The following is a 19,475-nucleotide window of genomic DNA, read 5'->3' as shown; positions in this document are numbered from 1 at the left end:
CTGAAGTCTATTTCAGTTTTCATTAAACTCTCTGAACTCAAATGCATATACTGAGAACACTATTGCTTTTTTTGTTGTTTTTCTTTTTACAGAGAGGAAGAGAGAGAGAGCATGCATGAGAGTGGCGTGAGGGCAGAGGGAGAAGGAGAGACAGAATCTTAACCTGGGTGTGGAGCCCAACACGAGGCTTGATCTCATGACCCTGAGATCATGACCTGACACAAAATCAAGAGTCAGATGCTTAACCAACTGAGCCACCCAGGCACCCCAAGAATTGTGTCATTTTATGGTATTCTTCAGCTCACAAGTTTTGTAACAATTATAAGCAAAATGTCTAACAATAGATAAATGGGCAAATAAACTAAGGCCCAAATTAATAAAGGTATAAGAAATGGGAGTATCACCGTTTTATAACTACCAATGAAATAATGGACCTAAGCAGCAGTTTGCTGAAAACAACTCATACCAGCTTATGAGAGCCAACTGTATACATATGTTCCAACCCCTCATTTAGTGACACATCAGTAAGAATAAAAGTGGCTGTGGCAGGAATGTTTATACCATAAAAATCAGTAAATAGCCAGTTAAACATTTACCAACACACCACTGGATGCGGGCAATGAGGATCATTACCTGATAAAATGATTATCTGAGCAGCTGCTAGGGATCTCTGTCATAACGGATAAACCAGGCTAATATTTCATGAACCCACTGATAAACTGAACATCACAAAAATGGAGCCATTAGATATCAGAGACCTCTTAATGTGATGCAGTAGAAAATACACAGTATCACTAGGAACTACTCTTGCTAAAAATAGAGTGTGATTCTAAGCAAGCCTAGATCTGACCAGCCAGTTTGTAAGAAATACAAAAGAGGGAAGAACAGCTATGATTAAGGTTTAGCAATTTTTTTAAAGATTTTATTTATTTATCTGACAGATACAGATCACAAGTAGGCAGAGAGGCAGGCAGAGAGAGGAGGAAGCAGGCTCCCTGCTGAGCAGAGAGCCCGATGTGGGGCTCGATCCCAGGACCCTGAGATCATGACCTGAGCCGAAGGCAGAGGCCTCAACCCACTGAGCCACCCAGGCACCCAGCAATTTTTTTTAAAGATTTTATTTATTTATTTGACAGAGAGAGAGAGAGAGATCACAAGTAGGCAAAGAGGCAGGCAGAGAGAGGGGGAAGCAGGCTCCCTGCTGAGCAGAGAGCCCAGTGTGGGGCTCAATCCCAGGACCCTGGGATCATGATCTGAGCCAAAGGCAGAGGCTTAACCCACTGAACCACCCAGGAGCCCTGATTAAGTTTTTATAAAAAGACCTTACCAATTAGAGATACATATAAAATATGTATGAAATTATATAATATCTGGCAGTTGATCTGGGGATGGAGATTTTCTACTTTTACATAAATCTGAAGTTTTCCATAATACAGTTTTTAACAAAGTAGCCAGTATATAGAATGTGTATAAAAGGATGACAAAATTATCAGTACTGACATGGATAGATCTCCAAGAAATAACAAATTCTGTAAAAGCACAGGAGAAACATGTACAATGTGATGTCAATTATTTTAAAGACAAAAACCATGAAATTGATGTTATAAATGGACTAGAAAATGTCAGAAGGATACCTTCCCTGGGGAGGATACCAGGCTTCGTGGAAATGAACTTAAGGGTCAGATATGTAATGTCTGAATTTTATACAAATTCAAATGAGTTTTTTTTTTTAATTTGAGAGAGAGAACTTGTGTGGGACAGGGAGAGGGGAAGAAAGGGAGAGAAACTCAAACAGACCCCATGCTTAGCATGGAGCCCAATACAGGGCTTGGTCTCATGACCTTGAGATCATGACCTAAACTGAAACCAAGAGTCAGACGCATAACCAACTGTGCTACCCAGGCGCCCCTAGTCAAATTAGAATTGTAAGCCAACTGCCCAGGTGTGGAGCTGAGTCTCAGTTCTCAGCTGGCTAGTGAAGGAGGATGAGGGCTGCAACCAACAGGAGTAATAGCACTGTGCCTTCTGCCCCTTCTTAAGAATTCAACATCCAGGGACACCTGGGTGGCTCAGTCAGTTAAGCATCTGACTCTTTATCTCAAACTCAGGTCTTGATCTCAAAGTTGTGAGTTCAAGCCATACGTTGGGCTCCATGCTGAGTGTTGAGCCTTCTAAATTAAGGGAAAAAAAAAAAAGAATTCAATGTCCAGCATAGGCAGCTGAATAGAGACATGACTACCAAATATCTGACCAAATGGAGAAGTTGGGAGATGCAAGTGGGGTAGAGAGAAGAGAAATACTTGCCCCTTCTTAAGGCAGTGGAGTGTAGGCCCTAGCATTGGGCGACGCAAGCTTAAAGCCCAGCACCACCATCTACGAGCTCCATGACCTTAGCCAAATTAACTTTTGCTCCTCAGTTTCTGTTTCTCTAAAGCGGGGATACAACAGCACCTACCTCATTAGGGTTATTGTAAGGATAAGAGACAATGCATGGAAAGTGCTTTAAATGTGTACCCTGTACCAAGTAAGCCTCAAATTCACTATGTATCTAGTGCTAGGTGTTAATAAAGAGCCTAAAAACAACTCTAACAAATAGGGAAATTTGGTTTGGGACAAAGTGGACACTATACTGACAGGTAAAGAATATACTACTCAGGTGACCTGGGCGGCTCAGTCAGTTAAGCAACTGTCTTAGGCTCAGGTCATGATCTCCGGGTCTTGGGACAGCCCCTCAATGGACTCCCTGCTCAGCAGGAAGTTTGCTTCTCATCCTCTCTCTCCCCCTCCCCATCGCTCGCTCTCTCTTTCTCTCAAATAAATAAAATCTTTAGGAAAAAGAAAATATACTGCTGATAAAGTAACTAGATCAACTGGTTTCACATATGAGAGAAAAAGTATAGCTGAATGCAAGCAGTCAGTAATGATTCTTTAAATGCTTTCCAAACACTAAAAGGGATTCCCTCCATGTTTGTAGTAGCTGCATGATTAGTTAAGCAGTTAGAAGTCCAACAGTATGCTGCCAAACTCATTATCTAAGTTAAGGATAAAGATGTGTCCAGACAACTAACACACAAATTCAACAAGGTTACAAGATAGATCAATAAATAAAAACCAATTATATTTCTATACACCGGCAATGAAGACTGCAAAAAATGAAATTAAGAAAACAATTCCCTTTAGGCTAACATCAAACAAAACACTTAAGAATAAATTTTTACAAGTACAAAACTTATTTGTGAAAACTACAAAATATTGTTGAAAGACATTAAAGACTTAAATAATGAAAATATATCCTGTGTTCATGGATTAGAAGACTTAATATTGTTGGGGTGCCTGGTTGGCTCAGTAGGTTAAAGCCTCTGCCTTCGGCTCGGGTCATGGTCTCAGGGTCCTGGGATGGAGCCCCGCATTGGGCTCTGTGCTCGGTAGGGAGCCTGCTTCCCCCTCTCTCTCCCTCTGCCTGCCTCTCTGCCTACTTGTGATCTCTGTCAAATAAATAAATAAAATTAAAAAAAAAAAGAAGACTTAATATTGTTAAGATGGAAAACGTTACTTTGTATGCCATAAATATGTACAATTTTTATTTGTCCCTTAGCCTCATTATAAAGTTGGGGGCAAAATACTGTTGAGATAGCAGTACTAACCAAACTGATCTAAAGAGTCAGTGCAATCCCTACCAAACTTCCAGTTGCCTTTAAAAAAAAAAAAAAACAGAAATTGACAACCTGATCCTAAATTTCATATGGAAATGCAAAGGACACAGAAAAAGCAAAACAATCTTGAAAAAGAAGAGAGGCACCTGGGTGGCTCAGTCGGTTAAGCGTCTGACCCTTGATGTTGGCTCAGGTCATGATCTCAGGGTCTTGAGATCAAGTCACACATCAGGCTCCATGCTCACCAGGTAGTCTGCCTGAGATTCCTTCTGTCCCTCTCCCTCTACCCCTCCCCACTCTGTGCACTTGCTCATGCTCGCTCTCTCTCAAATAAATAAATCTTTTTTAAAAAAAGAAAAGAAGAAGGAAAAGAAAAAGAAGAAGAGGAAGAAGAAAGTGGGCACAGACACACATCCCAACTGCAAAACGTATTATAATTCTGGAACAATCACAACAGTATGGTGCTAGCACAAGGATAGATATATTAATATCAATGGAATAGAATTGATAATCCAGAAATAAGACTTTATGTTAAATGGTCAGTTGATTTTTAACAAGGGTGCCAGGAAAATTAAACAGGGAATAATAGTTTTTTCAACAAATGGTACTGGGAGAACTGGATAGTCACATGAAAAAACAAACAACAAAAACCCAAAATTTGAACCCTTACCTCACACCACATACAAAAAAAGCAACTCAAAGTGGATCACAGACTTAAATGTAAGAGCTAAAAATATAAAAATCTTAGAAGAGGAGTACGTGTTTGTGGCCCTGAGTTAGGCAATGATTTCTTAGCTATGATAACCCAAAGCACAAATGATAAAAGAAAAATAAATAAACTGGACTTCATCAAAATTAAAAGCTTCTGCACGTCAAAGGATACCATTAAAAATGTTGAAAGGATGGGGCGCCTGGGTGGCTCAGTGGGTTAAAGCCTCTGCCTTCGGTTCAGATCACGATCCCAGGGTCCTGGGATCGAGCCCCACATCAGGCTCTTTGTTCCACGGGGAGCCGGGGAGCCTGCTTCCCCCCTCTCTCTACCCGCCTCTCTGCCTACTGGTGATCTCTGTCTGTCAAATAAATAAATAAAATCTTTAAAAGAAAAATAAATGTTGAAAGGACAACCCACAAAATGAGAGAAATATTTTAAAATTATGTATGTGAAAAGGGATTTGCATCCAGAATATACAAAAAACCCTTACAACTCAACAATAAGAGACAAATAGCCCAATTTAAAAATGGGCTAAGAGGGGCACCTGGGTGGCTCAGTGGGTTAAGCCGCTGCCTTCGGCTCAGGTCATGATCCCAGGTCCTGGGTTCGAGCCCCGAATCGGGCTTTCTGCTCAGCAGGGAGCCTGCTTCCTCCTCTCTCTCTGCCTACTTGTGATTTCTCTCTGTCAAATAAATAAATAAAATCTTTTTAAAAAATTAAAAAATAAAAAAGGGCTAAGATTTTGAACAGCTCTCCTAAAATGACATAAATACGGCCAATAAGCACACAAAAAGGTGTTCAACATCATTAGTCACTAGAAAATGCCAATCAAGGGGCACCTGGCTGCTCAGTTGGCACAGCAGCCAACTCTCAATCTCAGGATAGTGGGTTTGAGCCCCACACTGGCTACAGAGATTATTTTAAAATAATAATTTTAAAAAAGAAAATGCAAATCAAAACCATGATAAGATACCATTTCATACCAGCTAGGCTGACTAAAATAAAAAGGATGGGCAATAATAAGTGCTTCAAGAGTGAGAAACTGCAGTCCTCAGACAATGCTAGTGAGATAGTAAACTGTGCGGCCACTTCGGTTGTTCCTCAAGATGTCCAACTTAGACTTACCATATGACCCAGAAATTCCACTCCTATGCATATCCATGAACTGATAAATGGATAAATAAAATGTGTCATATTCCTACAACGTAATATTATTCATCCATAAAAGGAATGAAGTACTCCGACATGTTACAACATGGATACACCTTGTAAACATTATACCAAGTGAAAGAAGCCAGTTACAAAACACCATATGTTGTGTGATGCCACTAATACAATGTCCAGAACAGGCAAATTCATGGAAACAGAAAGTAGATTAGAGGTTGCCAACAGCTGTGGGGAGAGGATAGGGGAATGAAGAAGGACTACTAATGAGTATGGGGTTTCTTTTTGGGGTGAGGAAAATGTTCTAAAATTGGATAATGCTAGTGGCTGCCCAACAGTATAAATATGCTACAAACCACTGAATTATATACTTTAAAGGGGCGAATTTTACAGTGTGTGGATTTTACCCCAATGAAGTTTTCATTAAAAAAAAAAAAAAAAACCTGTCCAGACTGCCAAACTGAACCCTTAGATAGCTGCGTAACGTGGACACAAAAGTTTGGGAGTAGAGCAGGAATACCATAATCCTACTAGATTTTAAAAGGGAACAAGCAGCTCTCACAAGAATGATACAATAAGGAAATCCATAAGGTTGAAGCTGTTTGAGCAAATTCATCCTTTAGAGAACTTGAAAGGTTAAATTAGGTAAGAAATGTTGTATCTCTTATTCCCAAAGGGTTTACATATTTCTCAAGTTGCAGAAAGAAGTATCAATTTTTAGAGAAACCTGGACGGACTCGTCTCAGCTGGCCAACTAAAAAATACAACCCCCTTCCAAGTTAAGACAGAGCCCTTATCACACTTTGCCCACCTGTCCATCTCACAATGGAGGCTATGAGGAGTCCTCCAAAACTATTTCTCAATATTGGAAGGGCACTGAGGAGGAATCTGAAGGACGTATCAGAGCCTTAAGGAATGTACTGGAATGCTTCTGTCATATTAGCTGCATTCTACAAAGTGGCAAGAGGCTGGTCATAAAAATACCCTGGACAGAGTATGGTAAATTTGAGGCAGGTAAACTCAGCCAGGAAGGACATTTCTGGTACTCTCAAGTACTATCTGGTCACTGTGGCTACTGAATGAAAAGCAAAATTTCTTTACTATCTGTACTTAAGGCAAAATTTAAAAGATAGAAGTGTGTATTCAATGAGAAGTTTCTCTCTCACTCCTGTCCCCAGTCATCCTCATCTCTTCTATTACCAATTTCCTAAGTAACCTTCCAAAAACTGCCTATACACTTAAGAACATACATATTCTGCACCGTGCCTCTTTCACCTAATTTATGTCAGATAGTACACATACCTAAATCTTTTTAACTGCTTCCTAAGTTTTCATAATATGGATGTACCATAATTTCTTAACCCTGGAATGAGCTATTATTATCAGTAATGTCTAAAGCAGAAATAAAACATTAGCGATCCATGGGTAGATGCTACCCATAGATGTTTTGTTCAGCCATCACAATGGCTTTAACATGTGGATCTGAATATATTTGGCCACATGCAATGTGGGAGAAAGAGCTGCCCACCAACATCCACTCTCCTCTTTCACAGTAAGAGGGGTGTCAATGGGAAATGGCTATCTCGCCAGGAACTACCTTTCCCAGCTGCCCAGCAGCTAGCTATATCCAAGGGACTAGGTTTCCCCAGTTAGAGCTGAGTGGAAGTGATGAAGGTGTCTGGTCTGCAGCTTTAAAGGGATTGCTATTTTTCCTCCACACAACCTCTGCCCCTTCTGCCCACAACTTCTGCCCCCTCTGCCCCATCTGTAGGTAGATACTCAATGACTGGCACAGGGCTATCTGCGGCAGAGGCAGCACTAAAGGGGTTGACCATCACCGTGGCAACCACCAGCTGCAAGCTTTAGGCATGGCTCTGGAAGTGGCGGGTCACTGTTGAGAGCAGGAGGGGAGTTCCCACCCCAGAGGCTGGAACAAACGAAATTCGTTATGAAAAAATTTGCTTTATGAAAACAACTGCTTCAATGAGGAAAAGGAAGTTAGGATCTAAAAAGTACTGCCTTCACAGTGTGATTTTTCTTACAGGAATTTTAGTAATATAATATGTTTTCTAAAACAAAGTACTAATAAAATAAAATATGTTTCGAGGCTCTAAGCATAGAGCAATAAAATCCAGACATCCCAGGTCTGATTGCATCTAGATTTTGTATACTTGCATCATCACTGAGACTTTCTTGCACATTTTTATCTTCTCTCAAATGCAGCAGCTGTTTGGGCCTTGAAAGGACGGCCCCCTGACATGCACCAGCTTTTACTAAGGTGATCTCCCATGGGGCGCCTGGGTGGCTCAGTTGGTTAAGCGTCTGCCTGCAGCTCAGGTTATGATCCAGGTCCTGGGAGCGAGCCCCCATTAGGCTCTCTGCTTCCCCCTCTCCTGCTCCCCCTGCTTGTGCTCTCTCTCAAATAAATACATAAAATCTTTTGAAAACAACAACAACAAAGGTGATCTCCCTTTTACACACAGCAATTGTGTCATATCAACTTCTCCCTATGAAAACATACACTTTAGGTATAATACCAGGACCCACCTACCTAGAGCCCTGGGATAACCTAGACTCCCATAAATTTAAATTCATAAGTTTTTACAGATATCAAAGGTAAAGCCAATTGTCCCATACTGCCAAAGTGGCTTGTTCACTTTTATAGATTTACATTTGAAATGAGCCCTTTGATATTCTTCCCCATATCATGTTACCGATCTTCCTAAATTGGAAGACATTGATGCCAGCCTTTTCTAAGTTCTTCCCTTAAATCCCATCCAAATCTTTCACCGAGTCTGTGGAAGAGTTCTCTGTGGGCTCTCCTCCCCTTGGTCACTACAGTCTTCTATTCTACTTTCTTCTCTTCCCTTTATATAAACATCATCACTCCTATGTAACAACCATCTCATCATTTTCTTTACTTCCCTCTTTCATTCTTGTGTCTTTGCATCTTCTCTCCACTGTATTTCTTTTCCACACTGTCAGTCCACCATAGGCCACTCTGACTCAGCAACCTGGCCTCACTTACTCTGTTTTTCACAGTCCTTTGCTCATAATACAGCAGGCAACTGGGGCTCAGTCCCTCTGTGAGCCCACTGAGGAACTGCAGGGAGTGGATCACAGACTTGAACCACTGGCGATCAAGGGGGGGCAAGGGACTTTAACCTCAGATTCCCTTTCCTCAATGATTTCTAGCCAAATGAGTGCCTAGATGTCAAACATGTTGCTATTAGGATTATGTTTATTATCTCACCAAAACCCGACAGCTCCATGGACTGCTGGCCCTATTTTAGAGATTAAAAATTCAAAATGCAGAAAGATTAAGTCACTTGCTGAAAATCAAACAGTTAATAAGCAGCAGAGCTGAACTCCAAATCCAGTCTTGTCTCTTCCACCATATGACACAATGTCATAAAAGCCACAGCACAACCATTCCCGCACAGCTGGCACTCTTCGCGGGCTTGCACAGCCAGAGATATGCTTGCACGTCTCCAGCTTCTCCTTGCAAGGAAAACGTATTAAGATAGCTGCCCAGATTGTTTTAATCTTCTTGCATGTATAGAAAAATCTTCTGGGTCATAATCCACCAGCCATGTGAAATTTTTATAGCATCATCATCTGTGGCTACTCCCACCTCAAATACCAGTTACTATGAAATTATGCCAGAATTTGGATCAAAGTATGGGGGGAAATGCAAGGCAAATTTTTATCTGATGAACTCATGGCAGAGAATCAAATTTCATAGAGAGTTCAAGACTCTAGTATATTAAAAAACAATCTGTAACTTTACTGTGAGGAGACTACTTTATTAGAACAACTAAAACATGCTGAGCTCTGTTGGGACACAGAGGTCATGCTAATGTGTGAGCCAAGGAGAGTCTTTTCTTGCTTTAGTAGAAAAGATAATAATCTGCAAATCACTAGCATCTGAGGCTGGCTTGATTTAAAACGCACACAGATAGAGAAAAAGTTCCAGAAAATCACTGTATTTATAGTTTGCCTACATTAGTCAGTGGAAAGGCCCTTGTTACTCTCAAAATAACACTTGGGAAGGCACTGCATCCTAGCACCTTTGCTAAGCAAAGGCATGCATGGTTCTCATCTGCTGTTCTGTAGGTTCCCTAGGAGGAAATCTCCCACTTCACAGGGAGCCAGGGAAGCAGACAGGGCCCTCCAACCTCCCCCACCTCCAACCCCAGCTGTACAGCAGCTGGCTCAAGGAAGTGGCACCCCCAGAAACCCCTCAGCAAGCCACCTGGAGGAGCTCTTGCCCTAGGTCCCCCCACCAACCACCGAACCATTGGTCAGATTTAGAAAGCAGGCCCCCTTAGCATTAAATCCTCCAAGACACAGGATCTTCACCACAAGGATAAGACGCAGGGGAAGCTTCCGGCCGGTGTCAATCCCCAAGCTCTTTCAGAGAAGAACTACATAAGCATCTCAGGAAACGACAGACAGCAATCTTATATACAAATTACAGAGAACGAGACCCCAGCCATGCACTCAGTGGGCTGTCTGGGGTTAAAGTATTTTAATCCTCTTAGCACAGAATTTCATAATTCTTGGTCCATACAAGTGTGGGCAAGGCTCCAGACACGAGGGATATCTATCTGCTTAGAACTGCTTTCCCTCCCAAGAATACCATAGCAACTCGAACACCTTCCTGGGGCAGGAAACGGTCAGATCTGCTCATTCTGTGGACTCACAAAGGCCTCTGTGGCGGACACACATCCAGTGACTCCAACAGGGAAGGGAAAGACTGGGGTGCAGAGGGGCACTTCACCTGGCACACTGGGCTGGAAGACTTTATTCAGATCCAAGGAGGAAGCTCTGGAATGGGTTTTCTGTGGCCGCGGTGGCGGGGTGGGAGGGTCCTCGCCCCTTTTCATGGCCTCTTCTATGGAGGTGCTAGAGTAAGATCTGCAGCAAAATAAGGGAAGGTCAGAAGGGAGACAGCAAAGCTTTAGTCTCTGAAGTAAGGTTAAAATGGAAATACCCACAGAAGTCAAAGTCACTTTTCCAAAAGACTGACCAAGGCCCATCTCAAAGCAACCACGAATTCAACTGTCCCTTGGGTACCACTACCGGCAATAACTATCCAAACCCAGCCATGAATCAGAACCTTTTTTAACCCCTTTGTTCATATTATATCTTAGATCTAAATTTACACAAAGGAAAAGCTTCCTGTAAATTCAGATCCGTTTCTATGGGTATTGTTAATAAGAATAACGCATAAGCCTTCTGCTTAGGCACGTCCGTGTTGGAACAGAAGGGCTTCAGGGTCTTAACAGACTGCAGCACTTTTCTCCCGTTCCCATGCAAATGCGATGACAGGCACCTATGGAAGTGGGGCAGAGAAGCTGAGAGTGAGGAATCAGCAGCTCAAGGGACTATGCCACAAATGCATTTCAGGAAAGGGAAACACACATGTATCAGATGGAGGGGTCTAGGCTGTCTTATCATGAGAAATACCAGTTTGGGGAAATTTTCCAAGTAAAGCCTCCTCTAAACTTTGTCCTTCATTCTGTAACAAGACAGTAGCTAACTAGACAACTTCTGAGATTGTAACTCCAATAATTACATTCAAAGGAACAGGAAATAAATAACCTGCCAAAGGTCACACAATTAGAAAGTTATATTGGTTCAATTCAAACTCCAATCTGTTTCTAAATTCCATTTTTAAAATATTCTGATACTTCCTATGAGCCCGGAAAGAAATCTTTTAGCAGCGGCTAAACTACTTGTTAGAGACTTAATTATTTTCTATATTAATTCAACTCAGTACATTAGTCTATTGCTTAGAAACAGGTTTGTGGGTGAGTTTCCAATATGATTTTCAAAGAAGTGGATGTGTACATCCGTTCTATTCAGCCTCTCAGCTAAGCTCATGTCAAAGAATAAAATGACCTTTGAGTCAGAGATGTGTTCTAGAGGCAAATTAACCTCAGAAAACTATTATTAGTATTTAGCTATTAGAGTGCCATTTATGAAATCAGAACCTATCAATCACTATTAAGCAACTTCAGTTCTTGATAAATCTGGTTTTGACATAGCAAGTTTTTACTTTCCTGAATCATTCCCTCAAGGTTTCTTTGTGGTAGTTGAAGAGTTTTGTCTGTCATGCAAGGTTGCAATCTTTCATAAAACTGCCATAAAGGCACAGAACGTGTTCTGGGGTGGGCTCTGTAAAACAACTGGCCAGGGGCGCCTGGATGGCTAAGTGGGTTGAGCCTCTGCCTTCAGCTCAGGTCATGATCTCAGGGTCCTGGGATTGAGTCCCACATCGGGCTCTCTGCTTGGCAGGGAGCCTGCTTTCTCCTCTCTCTCTCTCTGCCTGCCTATCTACCTACTTGTGATCTCTCTCTGTCAAATAAATAAATAAAATCTAAAAACAAAACAAAACAAAACAAAACAAAAAAAAAAAACACAACTGGCCAGACAGGCAAGGCGAAGGCATGCAGGAACTGGCAGCAAGAATGGTCTCATACTTTCAATTAGAGCGAAAGGAAATTGATAGGAAAGGGCAACAAAGCTTTCAATTGGGAAATCTTGATTTAAAACGGAAATCAGATACTCTAGCTAGAAATTAAAAGCACTTTTATGCCAGACAGAGCTTTAGTGACATTCTTCAGTCAAGAAAGAATATATGGGGGGAGCGGGTGTGTGTATGCATGTGTATGTCAACACACATATAGAGAGTTAGGCATACTATCCCATACCACATAGCTCATTCCATTCTATCTCCATATATAACCTGTATACTCGTATTTGCATATGGAAAGTTAACTGAATATTAAACAAGTGATACTGTAAAACTGTGAATACAACCAATTTAAATACAAATGTGCAGGGAATCAACAAAATAATGAATGTAAGTCGTATTAAAACAGTGATTTTCCCTCTTTCCCTCATATTTCTCCAAAGTTTTACTATTCTAAAAAGGAAAATAAAAGTAATTTGAGTCTCTCAGTCTCAGCAAAGACCCAGTTGGGGAGTAGTGAAAATAAAAACATCCAAATTAGACCAGGAGACCGATCCCTAAGAGGATAATATATAAAAGTTGGCCAGAACTTTAATATATAAAGTTCTATTAATAATAGAACATGTAACTATGAAACTTTATACTTTCATTCACTTTGAGAAAGAGAGGAAGTAAACAAAAGAAAACTGTGAGGTTTAATTTACAGTTAACACAGCACACATAAACAGATTTCTGTAATTCAAAGGTTTTTCAAACTATGAGGGCAGACAAATGTTACTATTCTTATATCCTAAAGCCACTACTTTAAGCCAGTACAGTAAAAGGTCCATTCATGCTTAAAAAAAAAAAAAAAAAAAAAAGACAAGTAAATGTGGTAGCCACAGACAGGAACAGGGACTATACCTTTTTTTCTGCCAATAAAATTACTGTATCTATTATTTCAGAAACTATGAATATAGATATCTGTATCTTCTATAAACAAGGAAACAAGAATTCCAGTTTAAGAAAATCCAGACATAAAAGATAAACTAAGGGATAACTCTCAGATTTACAAAAAGATGAAGTTTCCTTAATTATCACTATTTCAAGCATATAAAATATGGTCAGATTTAAATTCACTTTTTCAGGAATGTGTCTCATAGCCAAAGGAAGAAAAAGTCACCAAAAGCCAAAGCAAACACATATGTACTGTCCAGTACACATATGTACTCAGCACTGAAGAGTGGTCCCAATACCATTTCCCCTCTTTGATGTTCTATTAATGTTTCTGTATTTCTCCTCCATCCTCCACTCTGATGTCTGATGTCAACTGCAGCTCTGCCTTACTTGCTCTCCCTCTTCTACTAGCTTATACGGATCTAAAAACTGTGAAGCCAAAAAGCTGCTCTAAGACAGGATAAAACAGACCATGAGCACTGCTTACCTAAAACCTCAAGCCTCATCAAAATCACTGTGAGCATTTTCTTTTCCTACTCTGTTTTCATCCCTCAGGAGTCTCACTTCCTGGTGTCCACCTTGTCCTGACAGTAAATTTCAGTGTTACCTTTGAACCACATTTCCTTCTCTCCAAAGCTACTGCCCTCTATTCCTTATCATCCTGCAACAACTGGGCCACATGCACACAAACCACCTCTTGTCAGGCGACCAGCCAGCAGCAGCCACCATCTTCCGGCACTAATAAATACAGAAACTGAGTGTCTCCCAGCAGCACCGCATGCTCCAAGCAAGCCCTTCATGACAAGTGAATTCACCCCTATTCTAAGCTTCAAATCTGATGGGCTGGGCTTCAGGTTCTGGGATTTTATTTCTAGTCGGGGACAGGATAGAAAGGGCATTAAAGCAGAAATTAAACAAACACTACCTGGATCTTGGTCTTGCTTTGAGACTGTTGGAATCCTTAGAAGTGGCTGAAACAAAGATTAGTTGTTGTTTACTTGGCTTTCATTTCTGCAGTTGAACAGGTTTAAAAGCAATATCCGGGCTAGTGCAGAACAAACATTATCAACAGGTAAACGTGAGGTACAGGTGTCCCTGTGGAGAACTCGACTGCCTCCACATTTTCATTATTTTTTTACTTTATTTCTTAAGCTAAAGGCACAATTCAAAGGAGGGAGAGACCAACATTTTTTTTCTTTTGTTAGAGCACTAAGGAGCTACTTTCAAATCTACGTTGACGAATAAAGAAATTCTAGTCTAAAAAGACAACCCTCTCAAGAGGTTATCTGCTTATATAACAGTGGGTTTAGACCTGTGGTTTTCTTGGTCTATCATGAGAGCCTAGTAATTGATTTTGAACCAGCTTCCCCTGAAGGCTAGGAAGAAATCTATCAGGTTACATATTTCAAGGTTTTCTTAAAATATACTACCAGAGCAGCATGAGCACAAGAAATCACAGCTCGCACAAGTTGAAATGAGCTACACAGATTTTTCTGTAAGAAAATATTCTTGTGTCCTATGTCTCTGTGACCAAATCATACAGGGGATATTACAGAGTGAAATCATTAAAATATTTTATCAACCATACGACTTTTCCTTATCAAATTTAAATCATGAACTAACTTGCTCAGCATCAACAGCCATGGAGCCTACTTTCCCATCACAAGTTGCTGGGGTAATTATAAACACAAAAAGATTAATCCTTTTTTACGTTTTCAATACCCTACGGAAGACAACTTCAGAAACCATTAGTTATGTTAAGGTTTTGCAACCACTGCAAATTTTTCATCATAAAATGTTCATTAAAAATCCACAGAAAAAGTGCTACTAACTAGGAACAAGAATATAGGTTGTATATTGTTTGTGCAAATTCTTCCAAACATTTTCTTGTGTCTCAATGAATTACCCCACCCTTTTTTATATTGCTCTAAAGATAACAACCCTCCTTGGGAAGAAGCAGCCTGGATTGATGATGGTCATTAAAATCCATGGGTTAGATAAGCAGCAGAGAAAGGGGAGCTAAAAATGCTAACAAGGCACAAGGCAAACTAGCAATATATATTCCCTCAGATATGGTCAGCTGCAGAAAAGATGCATTTCTCCCCAAAATAAACATTTTGGCTTGGTGTAGTGAGAACATAGGCACCTTTTGACTTCAATCCCTCAAAATGCTACCAAAGCCCTGAAAAGCATGGGAGGCCTAAGAAGTTTGAGCCCTGTCCTACCCACTAGCATGCACCCACACCTGCAGGTACATGCAGCTCCCCCCGCCACCCCTAACCCCACAAACCCCGGGCAGCGAAGGAAGGGGGCCTAAGGGGAGCCCATCCTGCAGTCAAGCAGGCTGCCGTGGGGCTGACTGAACAGTGTAAACAGACTCACCACAAAGCTGGGGGCCACCCTCTTGGCAGGCTCCCCACAGCTGGCTCTGAACCCCTCTTCTCCCTCAGGCCACTCTGCTTTCCAGAAATATGTGGGTTGGGAGAGTCTCAGTCATGTTCAAATAGAAGTCTGGTTCCCCAAACCAGATCATGGGGGGTGACCATTAAGTCCTTTGTCAGTTGCCATTATCTCTTTTTGCTGGGATAAGAATGGGTGTGGAAGGAGGGGTAAACCCTGCCGGTGAGAGATAGACACACAGACAGATGGGGTGTGGGGTATGGATAAGCAATGGAGACCCAGACAGGAGTCCTGAGGCCTACATATCCCTCCAGGCTACAACCTTAACTATTATATTTCTGAGCCTCAGTTTCCTCATCTACAGAATGAAGATAATAAAAATGTGGCCTCTTTCTCATGGGGACAGAGAAAAGGTGAAGGTATTTTGAAAACGAACTGTATTTTAGAATTGCAAAATATTACTGTTAGAGAGTGCTCCTAATTTTTTGAGCTAAGAAACCTGGATTCTTTTTTTTTTAGGAAATTTTTCATAGTTCTTTTTTTTATTATGTTCAATTAGCCGATATATAATACATCATTTTTTTTTATTAACATATAATGTATTACTTGTTTCGGAGTACAGGTCTGTGAATCATCCGGCTTACACAACTCAGAGCACTCATCACAGCACACACCCTCCTCAATGTCCATCACCCAGCACCCCCATCCCTCCCACCCGCCCTCCCCTCCGGCAACCCTCAGTTTAAAGATTAAGGTCTCTTGTGGTTTGTCTCCCTCTCCGGTTTCCTCTTGCTTCATTTTTCACTCCCTTCCCCTGGGATCCTCTGTCTTGAGAAACCTGGATTCTAAATTTAGTTCCCATTAGGACAGCAAAAGAGGCACAGGTGGGAGCAGGTGATGGAAGGAGAAAACTGCTCTACCCCGAAGACCGTGGGGCAGCAGCTGAGGGAGCCGCCAGAATCACCAGTGGCGCCTGGTGACTACGGTGTGAGGATCAACAGGCCTAATCCCCTCCGCGTGACCTAGAGACGTCAAGAAAAAGATCACCATTGTACAGTGTGCCCTGTTGAATTAGGCTGGAATACGATGTTAGCTAAGGAATCTATTAGGCTCCACTAATATATACACTTGCAGCAATTAAAAGGGTAAGGTCTATTTAAAAATACGTGACGAGGAATTACCCCCATTCCCTGACAACGGTCCTACCACCACATCATCCTCATCACCACTACTATTATCATTATCATCATCATTATTACCAGCCACCGTGGAAGAGCAGGGCAGGGTGATTCTTCTCCTGCCATGGGCAAAAATATACTCCAGCCAGATCTTGGTAAGTTCCCACAAGTTTCGTTCAGATGACGAGAAGCTAGAGAACACTCTTTTAGTTAAGTCTCCCATCGGCCTCTAAGCCCCTGAAAGTCAGACTCGGCATCTGGGGCATGCGAATGTCTGCAAAAATGGCCAGGGCACGTTGTGTTGGGGTCCAGGCAGAAGCCAGCGGGGAGATCACAGCTTCTCATTTAACTGGGAAGAGGGGAGAAGAATGACAACTTCCTACAACACCCTGGGAAGGTCAACTTTGCAACAAACTGTAAAAAGATTAAAAGGCAAGCTTCAAGTTTAATTCCCTAAAAGGCAGCACTCAAACTGAGGCGAAACGTCTGTGTGGCACGGACAGACATTCAGAGTTAAAAACCACCACCTTGAAACTCTATAGTGTCTCGCACTAGAAACCCAAACCTGCCCCAGGAAAGGGGGTTTTAAATGGGTTTTCAGATGAGGGATTCCCTCGTATCTACTCCAGAAATGGGCAGCAGTGGAAAAAATGAATCAGAAACCACATAGCATGTTCCCAGGCAGAATGTGAAACAAATTCAAATGTACTTCACGCACCATGGCACACCCTGATAGCATTTGTCGGGCAACTCCATGCCCCAGTCAATGAAGGAATCTTAAAAATGACATGTGACGCTCACGCTCCAGAGAACACATGATGCTCATGGGAAAAAAATAGGAAGTTATTAGCCTAAAAGGCTGTTGGAAAAGCACCAATTTAACTCTCCAAGTTCAACTAGCTTTTACTATACAGTTAACATGAAGTTTACAAAAACAGAGGTGCATCCAGTTTAGCTCCAGAAATTAGAGGTGGAAAGAACCCACCTGAGGCATTTGTCCTGAAATGGGAAAAGAGAGCAAGCCTGAAGTTTAATTCTCTAACAGGCCAGCATTCCATTTGTCGTCACATAAACTGAGCATTTCTCCCTATGACGAAGGAACCCAAATCAGTTTCAAAAACCTAAACGAAGCTTGAGAATTCCTACCACTTTTGGAGTCATGATTGATCTACAATCTCAATTTTCTATTTCTTAACATCAACTCCTAGAGGCAGAGGCTCCCAAAATAGGCTACACATCAGAATCGCCTGGGGGGCTGACTAAAAAACACAGAATCTTAAACCTCATCACTGAAATCAATCATAGAGTCTCATTCATATTCATGTTCTCTCTTTCTCTCTGTCCCCCCCTCCTCCTTTTATCTTCCCCCACCCCTCTCTCTCTTTTAAACCTTGAATGAACTTAGTGTTTGGGAAATACGGTACTATAACATTAAGACTCAATGTTACACTGATACCTTTGTTCCAACTTTAAACAAATAAGGCCGGGATGATAGCCAGCTAACCAAAACAAACATAATTTACTTACTAAATATTATGAAAGACAACAATGAGAGAATGCAGCAACTTCTTTCACATCCTCATAACTGGAGCTCCAAAGAGTAATGCCCTCCCTAGCCTTTGTTTTTAACTAGGTTCAGCTTGGTTCAGTGATGGTTCCCATCAAGAGAGCTGAGGACACAGGCCTGGCCATCTCCACAGTTCACAGACACAGTTTCAAGTCCCTAAGAACATGGACAAACACAACTTTTCTTTTTTCCTTGGAATCCACTCCAAGTATAAGCACATTTATTTGCCTTCCTGGTGGTGAAGTTTAATGAAAATATTTGAGATTTTTGCTTTGGAAATGGGAAAGTTCAGCTGTGGGCCTCCAGTTGATCTACCCATCAGCTCCCTACTCTACACACAAACCACAGTGGCTTACTGAAATCTCAACTCCAAGCCTTCCCAGTTTCACAGTAAAAGTAACAATGAGACCAACTTCAAACGGCATGATCCTATCAGTGAAACCTAAATTCAGAACTTAAAAAAAAAAAAAAACCTACCCTCTTCTCAAGCCTGAAAAGAGGGAAGTGGTAAAAAGCAACCAAAAGGTTACCTTAGAATAAAACACAAGGCAAATATTTAGAGAGAAACCTACACTTCCACCAATTTTCTACTCACTGAAACTACTGGGTGTTTTAAATTAGAAATAATTACATAAAAACATATTAAAATGGTTTTCTCCTACCTGGATCCTCAGACATATCCTTTGGCAAGGCTTCATCCACAGTACTTTTCAAAGCTACACGTGCTTTGTTTTGTTCTTAAACAACAAGAGAAAGAAAGGAGAAAAAGAAAAAAACTATAAAATTTTATGTCTGAGGCACATTATATTAAAACAAAGAATTCCTATGAAAATGGTGTTTTAAAGCTCTATAGGTTGGTATAGCACTTAGTAAAACAATAAAAACACCCTAACATATGGAAATAGGTTCTCATCCCACAAGGAACAAAGCAGTATTTCCAACTTTCAACAGAGAACACCTCTAGTGGCTATGAGGAATATTACCAGAAAATATGAGAAATTTCCCCCTTTCATTCCTGACACCCAGACCAATGACATCAGAATCTCTCTGGGAGGGGTTCCCAGGGGGGCTCAGGTGGTTAAGCATCTGCCTTCAGCTGGAGTCATGATCACGGAGTCCTGGGATGGAGCCTCACATCAGGCTCCCTTCTTAGTGGAAGCCTGCTTCTCTCTCTCTTCCCTACTTATACTTTCTCTTTCACTGTCCATCTCTCAAATAAATAAAATCCTTAAAAAAAAAAAAAAAAAAAAAAAAGAATCTCTCTGGGAGTGAGATGCAACCTTCGGTATTTTCAGACCTCACGAGGGTATTCCAAAGTGCAATCAAGGCTTAGACCCACTAGTAAAGGCAGTGATGAGAGTACACACTGTTGCAAAAAATGTCT

At 41.2% G+C, this 19,475-nt stretch overlaps 1 protein-coding gene across 7 annotated transcripts in view; it reads right to left on the bottom strand.

Annotated features, from left to right (window-relative positions):
- The window catches only part of REPS2 (RALBP1 associated Eps domain containing 2), a 215,280-nt gene that overhangs the window by 71,101 nt on the left and 124,704 nt on the right, over nt 1-19,475 (bottom strand). For 5 of the 7 annotated variants that reach the window (XM_032840750.1, XM_032840753.1, XM_032840751.1 and 2 more), the window contains exons 11-13: nt 18,754-18,828; nt 13,872-13,917; nt 10,313-10,449 (exon numbers count right to left, since the gene is read on the bottom strand). In XM_032840750.1, the coding sequence (XP_032696641.1) occupies nt 10,313-10,449; nt 13,872-13,917; nt 18,754-18,828 (258 nt within the window). The remainder of the gene's footprint in view (nt 1-10,312; nt 10,450-13,871; nt 13,918-18,753; nt 18,829-19,475) is intronic. The other 2 variants (XM_032840754.1, XM_032840757.1) reach the window with 1 other exon arrangement.

The sequence above is a fragment of the Lontra canadensis genome, unplaced genomic scaffold, assembly GCF_010015895.1.
Source record: "Lontra canadensis isolate GAN:19392208 unplaced genomic scaffold, GSC_riverotter_1.0 scaffold116, whole genome shotgun sequence".
Lineage (NCBI taxonomy): Eukaryota > Metazoa > Chordata > Mammalia > Carnivora > Mustelidae > Lontra > Lontra canadensis.
This window is presented reverse-complemented; position numbering and strand designations above follow the sequence as displayed.